The following is an 8,012-nucleotide window of genomic DNA, read 5'->3' as shown; positions in this document are numbered from 1 at the left end:
ATCCTATATAGGGATGGCCGGTGCGCTCACTGGCTGAGCACGGTGCGGGCAACACCAAGCCGAGGATTGCGATCCCCTTACCGGTCACAAAAAAGACCAAAAATAAAAATAAAAACTGATGTGGCAACATGCTCCTCCCTTACTACATGTTGACCCCAAGGCCATATTTTCATACCCACTCCACCCAGGGGAAGCACTTCAGAGGCAGAGGCTGAGGTCAGAGGCTTGGGTGTGGGGATTCTTGTGGCTGCCTGATTTACAGTAGCCTAGCACAAGGCACAGCTGCCTCCAGTCATGGGCAGAACAAGAAGTGACTGGTGTGAATGCTTGGGAGGCCAGGTCAGTCACTTCTTGTTTGTTGTGCATCTTTTAGGTTCAGCTCCAAGGTGACAGCAAGGGCAGAGTTCACAAATCTGAGCTTGGCTGCCCTGGACAGAGAACTCCTTGTCAGGGGTGCCATCTACAGGGCATTAAGGAATTTGCCAGGAGTTTGATGGGATTGGGAGGGGAAGGTGGCACCTTCGAATAAAATGCTCTTCCCTCCTCTCTTGCTCAAGCCTTTTAGTCTGAGCATGTCCCTAGATCACAATCTAGGTCCCCCATAGGGCTGAAAGACCCATGTTCTCTCTGATCTGTGGCAGGCAACATTTAAGACTCCTGATCCTACAAGGCACGACACAGGGCTGTGGTACCAATTCCTTTTTTTCCCTGCCAGTTAAATCTGTTATCTGTAAAATGAGGCAGTGGGCTCCTCCCATTTTAACAGTGACCTCAAGGAGGCTGAGTTGTGAAGGCATTTCAGCATTCTGGTGTTAAAAAAAAAAGGGGGTGGGTATAAATTAAAGGTGTTGATGTAGTTGAGGTTAATTACCATTATCACCATCCTTGTCATCTCTAAGTAAACCCTCCATTGGCTTTTTCTTATTTCTATATCTTTTCTGAATAAGTGGCTCATTCTTTGTTCTGGGGTATGGCTGAGCAGAACTGTCAAGACCTGGGGTGCCCTGCCTCTCATCTTCTAAGCTTGGACACACATCTCTAACACACATCCAGGTTCTTCCAAATTCCATTGCCTTACTTGCTACCCCATCTGAAAAAGGTAGAATAGAAATCTTCAGTGCAAATGGGAAAATAGACCTGGAAGGTTAAAGGGGCCTGACTAGTAACAGAACAAAACGAAATGCCTCTCTCTATTCTCAAGTCCTCTTCCCTGAGACTCAACTTTTCAAGAGGTGGTTAAAGAGACCTGGGCCTGGAAAGAGAGTAAATAAGTTTTCTAAAACCTTAGAATTTAAAGTTTACATTAGGGCCACGCCACACTCTACCGAGTGCGCCACCGGGTCAGCCCTAAATCTTTTTTCTTAAAAATATGAACAGTCTAACACATCCTTCCTCCTCAAGAAACAATAAAGTAAAATTTTAAAAAAACCCAAAACATTAGATACAGTTTAAACTCTGGCTGCTTCTCAGTCCTGTTCCTACCTGCCTTGTGCCTCAGAACTCTGGAAAAGCACCATGGCACTGTCTGCACTGAATGTGTGCTTTCCTGCTATTAGGCCACAGGATACCTTCCTGGGAAGCAAGCTGTTCTCTGTATTGGTGTGCTGCTCCTCAGGCTCAGGTGTAGCTGCCTTTCCTGATGGTTTTGCAGGAAAAGAGGACTTTAACATTTCAGATGGTTTACAGACATCTCAAGATGGTCTTCTTCAGTGACTTCAGCACTAACTCAAAACCTTTAATCTCCATTTTATCACTAGGTCAGCTTGGGGTCCTAAGTGCTTTAAAACCCTGGTGTCTGCCTTCCAAGGGGCCTATGGTGGCTACATTTATATTGCTATGCTAGGCTCGCAGCGCCACCCACCAGAGCTTTTTCTCTGAAATGTCTGCACCAGATCAGTGTCTTTTGGGAGCTAATAACTACTGTGTTAATGTATAGGATGTACAGAATAAGAAAAAAACCTTAAAGAAAACAACTTTAATAATTGGCCCTGTGCTTCCTGCATTTGAAATCTGCATTATCTCCTAGGTTAAATCCTCTATTTGCATCCCTTGCCTATCTCCTCTAAGTCCTTTAGACGTAGCCAAACTATGTATTTCAAAGAATGTAAACTATGGGCTGGCCCGTGGCTCACTCAGGAGTGTGGTGCTGATAACACCAAGGCCCCGGGTTAGGATCCCAAATAGGGATGGCCAGTTAGCTCATTGGGTGAGCATGGTGCTGACACCAAGTTAAGGGTTAAGATCCCCTTGCCGGTCATCTTTCAAAAAAAATAAATAAAAGAATGTAAACTATGCCAAGTGCTGTAAATTGTACTCTTATCCTAACCTTCACAAATACTTTATCCTCCTATATAATGCAGTCCTTTCCCACCAATAAAAATGGCTTATTCAATATTTGGTTTCCTCCCCTAGGACTTTTGTTGACCACCATGAATTCTGGTTTGGTAACTTTCCCCATCTTTATAGAGCTGGGGATACAGCTCTATACAGCTTTTAGCTCATCACCCTGATATTCTTCTGACTAGCTATTTTCCAGTTTAGTGATTCTAAGATTTTTAAAAAGAAATTACACCAACAGACTATGTCCTTTTAACAGCAGTCATTTGCAGGATATTCAAAATTACTTCTTATACCTAATTCATTAGTTATTACCCAACTGTAATCTCAAGAGCCAAATTTTCCAAGCTCCCTATGAAAAGGTTGAGGTTGAAGTAACAAACTGGTGTTAGAATCCAGATCTCCTACTTTTCCAGCCCTGTGCTCTTTTCTTTACAGAGGTACATAGACAGCAAGAGTGTGGTGCTGATAACACCAAGGCCCCGGGTTAGGATCCCAAATAGGGATGGCCAGTTAGCTCATTGGGTGAGCATGGTGCTGACACCAAGTTAAGGGTTAAGATCCCCTTGCCGGTCATCTTTCAAAAAAAATAAATAAAAGAATGTAAACTATGCCAAGTGCTGTAAATTGTACTCTTATCCTAACCTTCACAAATACTTTATCCTCCTATATAATGCAGTCCTTTCCCACCAATAAAAATGGCTTATTCAATATTTGGTTTCCTCCCCTAGGACTTTTGTTGACCACCATGAATTCTGGTTTGGTAACTTTCCCCATCTTTATAGAGCTGGGGATACAGCTCTATACAGCTTTTAGCTCATCACCCTGATATTCTTCTGACTAGCTATTTTCCAGTTTAGTGATTCTAAGATTTTTAAAAAGAAATTACACCAACAGACTATGTCCTTTTAACAGCAGTCATTTGCAGGATATTCAAAATTACTTCTTATACCTAATTCATTAGTTATTACCCAACTGTAATCTCAAGAGCCAAATTTTCCAAGCTCCCTATGAAAAGGTTGAGGTTGAAGTAACAAACTGGTGTTAGAATCCAGATCTCCTACTTTTCCAGCCCTGTGCTCTTTTCTTTACAGAGGTACATAGACAGCAAGTGGGGTCCTTGATGTTAACATCTTGTTGCAGAGACTCTAAATGCAAATATCAAGGCTGTTTTAGAAAAGCACGAGACAAGACTTTGCTGAAGGCTTTACTTTGAGACATGATGCAAAAATTGTACAGGTACATATGGACAAAACATAATCACAGTTGAATGAAGACAATCTAACCAGAAAGCTTTAATACCTGTCAGCTAACGCTGAAGTTCTGGGAGTATGACATGCTGCAGGGCTGCAAGGAAGGGATAATTAGTATTCTTCTCCTTCTTCCTCACCTTCTCCTTCAACAGAATCCACACCAACCTCCTCATAATCCTTCTCAAGGGCAGCCATGTCCTCACGGGCCTCAGAAAACTCTCCTTCCTCCATCCCCTCACCCACGTACCAGTGAACAAAGGCACGCTTGGCATACATCAGGTCAAACTTGTGGTCCAGGCGAGCCCAGGCCTCAGCAATGGCTGTGGTGTTACTCAGCATGCACACAGCTCGCTGTACCTTGGCCAGGTCTCCACCAGGTACCACAGTGGGAGGCTGGTAATTAATGCCAACCTTGAAGCCAGTAGGGCACCAATCTACAAACTGGATGCTGCGCTTGGTCTTGATGGTGGCAATGGCAGCATTGACATCTTTGGGAACCACATCACCACGGTACAACAGGCAGCAAGCCATGTATTTACCATGGCGAGGGTCACATTTCACCATCTGGTTGGCTGGCTCAAAGCAAGCATTGGTGATCTCTGCTACAGAAAGCTGTTCATGGTAGGCTTTCTCAGCAGAGATGACTGGGGCATATGTGGCCAGAGGGAAGTGGATGCGGGGATAGGGCACCAGGTTGGTCTGGAATTCTGTCAGATCAACATTCAGGGCTCCATCGAATCTGAGGGAAGCAGTGATGGAGGACACAATCTGGCTAATAAGGCGGTTAAGGTTAGTGTAGGTTGGGCGCTCAATGTCAAGGTTTCTACGACAGATGTCATAGATGGCCTCATTGTCTACCATGAAGGCACAATCAGAGTGCTCCAGGGTGGTGTGGGTGGTGAGGATGGAGTTGTAGGGCTCAACTACAGCTGTGGAAACCTGGGGGGCTGGGTAAATGGAGAACTCCAGCTTGGACTTCTTGCCATAATCAACAGAGAGACGTTCCATCAGGAGGGAGGTGAACCCAGAACCAGTTCCTCCACCAAAGCTATGGAAAACCAAGAAGCCCTGGAGACCTGTGCACTGGTCAGCCTGTAAAGGATAAAAATAAAAAAATTTAAAAAAGTATTTAATGCCAGGACACTTTTCTTACTTAGAACTTCTGTTTACTTTTTCTCTAAATCATGAATGATATCAGAGTAATGGTAAGGATAAGGACTTGGCAAAACAGGCACCCCCCAAAATTATCCCACAACCCAGGAACTATCTGGTTTAGAAGTCCAATTAACACAGCAAGCAAACCATTCCACGTTTTGGCAGGCACCAAAGAATGAATGTTGTCATATGGTTAAATTTGCACTGGACGCCCCCCCCCCCCCCATTTGAAACACAAATTTATATATGGCGTTTACCAGCTTGCGAATTCTGTCCAAGACAAGGTCAATGATCTCCTTGCCAATGGTGTAGTGCCCACGTGCATAGTTATTGGCAGCATCTTCCTTGCCTGTGATGAGCTGCTCTGGGTGGAAGAGCTGGCGGTACGTGCCAGTGCGAACTTCATCTGGAAAAGGAAAGCAAACCAGCCACACATCATTAAGAACCTGCACAAGCCTGTTCGACTGTGGTGGGGGTGAGGAGGGTAGAGACACTCTGCATGTGTGTGATCAATGGAGCCCCCAGGACAGACCTTCTAGTCCCAGCACCCTGCGATCTCACTTGTGTTACTGAAGTCAACTCACCAATGACTGTGGGTTCCAGGTCTACGAACACTGCCCTGGGCACATGCTTGCCAGCGCCTGTCTCACTGAAGAAGGTGTTGAAGGAGTCATCTCCCCCCCCAATGGTCTTGTCACTTGGCATCTGGCCATCAGGCTGGATGCCATGTTCCAAGCAGTAGAGTTCCCAGCAGGCATTGCCAATCTGGACACCAGCCTGGCCAACATGGACAGAGATGCACTCATGCAGGGTGGCTACTGGTTAGGATGCAAAGGCACCAGGAGCAGACACCAGGTCCCAGTTACTGTCCTCGACAAGCTAAGAGTTGAGGTAACACACCTAAATTACTTAAATTTAATGCTATGGACTGAATCGTGTCCCATCAAAATTTATATATTAAAGCCTTCACCCCTAATGTGACTATATTTAGAGATAGGGCCCATGAGGAGGTGATAAATGTTAAATGAGGTCGTATGGGTGGGGCCCTAATCTAGTAGGGCTCTGCCTTTATCAGAAGAGGAAGGGACACCAGAGATCTCTCTGCCATGTGTTGATACAGCGAGAAGAGAGCTGTCTACCAGCCAGAAAAAGAGCCCTCACCAGAACCTGACCATGCTGGCACCCTAGTCTTGGCCTTCCAGCCTCCAGAGCTGTGAAAAAATTAATTTCTGTCGTTTAAGCCACCCAGTATTTTGTTATGGCAGCCTGAGCTGACTAATTCACCTACCAAGGACATGGTAGAAATTAATACATGAGCAGAAAAGTGGTTAAAGAGGCACAGTGAGCAGGAGACTTGTGCCTTCATAAAAAATGAACATGGATTTCATATTTTGCTAATTTTTAGCTAAAATTAACAAAAATGTTTTCCCTATAAATCTGAACAAATATTTACATAAATATAAAACACTAACTTACCTCTAATATACATTTATTTTATTGGAAAAATCTAACATCAAGATGTTGGAAGAAATTGTGGGTCTTTTCACCTTGAAATATAAGTATTTAAATTAATATTTTGGTAACTGTGAAGTGGAACAAAACACTCATGGAATCTTAATCTTACAAATTTCTTCTTTTGAAACAACTTAAAATGTAATACTTTTTGGTTTGGTAGGGGAGAACAGCTACATTGACTGATGTACATTGCTTTTAATAAATTTCTTTCCCTCCTTCCTCTAAATCGGGAAAGACTCCTATAGATCAAGAGAGCTTAGTCACAGCTTCCTCCTTTGGGGGAGGCCATCCACCCAGCGCTCAGGCCTTTGAATCCCACTTCTGACTGGATGGCCAGATTTCCCGGCAGCTCCTGGTACAGGAAGCACATGGCCAGAGCACTGCAGAGGAAATGTCTGGCCACAGGGACAAGGGGCGGGGCTCTGCAGCACAGGATGAACGAGCAATTCCGGGTGTGCACGCCCGCGCCCCCCTGCGGCCAGTAGAGCCGCACGGCAGCAGAGGCCCGCAATGGCCACGTTTGCAGAGGCGCAGCTGTCGCCATCCATCCTCCCCTGCCCGCAGGCACTGGCATCAGCCCAGTACCTCCACATCTGTCCGGGCGCAGCAGAGGATTATCAGCGGCCCAGATCTGGGCCAAGATCCGATTTCCGTTCCCTCAAAAATCCCTTACCACCACCACCTGCTCCTAAACGCGTTCCTAATGGAGAAGGGAGAGACAGATGGCCTCTACAGGCTGCTGGGATGTAACTGTCCTAATACATTGGTATAAGGTGGTATACGCTGTCAAACCCTTCCCCACATTCCTCTTATTGCTTTTATTTTTTTTTAAATTAGCTGAGGACAGCAAGGTTCAGGATTCGATCCCTTTACCCGCCAGTCCAAAAAAAGAGACACGCCCTACGGCTATAGGCCGTCAGCTACCAAGAGCGCACGCGCAAACTGCAACGGCGGGAAAGTAACGGTCGCGCGTGCGCTTTTGTCTCATGCTCCTTCCCGCCCCCGCTTTTGGCGCTGAGAAGGAAGTGAGGGCGGGGAGATTCCGCGCGCGTGCCCGCCAAAGGCGGGGGAAGGAGGGGGGAAGGGCACACGCGGGAAGAAGACTATAGGGTTTTGAGACGCCCAGCCCAGGTATTAAGTGCTAAACAAGAGCTCCAAATACGGAGAAGGGAAGCGGGCGTCCTCGCTTCCCTCCCAAGAGTTAGAGAAAAACTCCCGGCGGGGCCCGCCATTCCCCACAAACCCGGGTGTCATCTAGTCCCGCCATGGCCTCGATTTTTTTGTGTTGTTTTTGGCGGCTGGCGGAAACTGGGATCGGAACCCTTGACCTTGGTGTTATCAACACCAGGCTCTAACCAACTGAGCTAACCAGCCAGCCCCTGCCACGGTTTTTACTCTTCAAATGGACAGCAGTGGTCCCAGGCCCACCGCGCCTACCCGCCTCGCTTTTTCCTGTTTTCCCGAAGGGGACAAGGCGCCCCGCGGCCCACTCACCATGGTCGCTATTGGCTAGGATGCGAAGGCGACAGGAGCAGACACCGGGTCCCGGTTACCGTCCCCGACAAGCTAAGAGTCGAGGTAAGTAACACACTGAGGCGGGGGTGGTGCTGAAGCTTCTTAAGTAGCGGCTGAGGAGGGGCGGGCGGGCATAGGCGGTGCCGCGGCCACGGGCCCCTCCTCCGGCCCGGCGCGCCCACTCGGCGCCCGGCCTGGCCACCGCAGAGGCGGTCTCCGACCCGGAGCCCCCTCCCC

At 47.0% G+C, this 8,012-nt stretch overlaps 1 protein-coding gene across 1 annotated transcript; it reads right to left on the bottom strand.

Moving 5' to 3' along the window:
• Nucleotides 1–3,528: 3,528 nt before the first annotated feature.
• LOC103588844 (tubulin alpha-1B chain) lies at nucleotides 3,529–5,559 on the bottom strand. Its single transcript, XM_008570659.1, has 3 exons — nucleotides 5,330–5,559; nucleotides 5,003–5,151; nucleotides 3,529–4,682 (listed from the first exon to the last, which is right to left on the bottom strand). Exons 1-3 carry the CDS (start codon nucleotides 5,448–5,450, stop codon nucleotides 3,702–3,704), a joined length of 1,251 nt encoding a protein of 416 aa, XP_008568881.1. The 5' UTR covers nucleotides 5,451–5,559; the 3' UTR covers nucleotides 3,529–3,701.
• Nucleotides 5,560–8,012: the final 2,453 nt, after the last annotated feature.

Source organism: Galeopterus variegatus, unplaced genomic scaffold (genome assembly GCF_000696425.1).
Source record: "Galeopterus variegatus unplaced genomic scaffold, G_variegatus-3.0.2 Scaffold622, whole genome shotgun sequence".
In the NCBI taxonomy this organism is placed as follows: Eukaryota; Metazoa; Chordata; class Mammalia; order Dermoptera; family Cynocephalidae; genus Galeopterus; species Galeopterus variegatus.
This window is presented reverse-complemented; position numbering and strand designations above follow the sequence as displayed.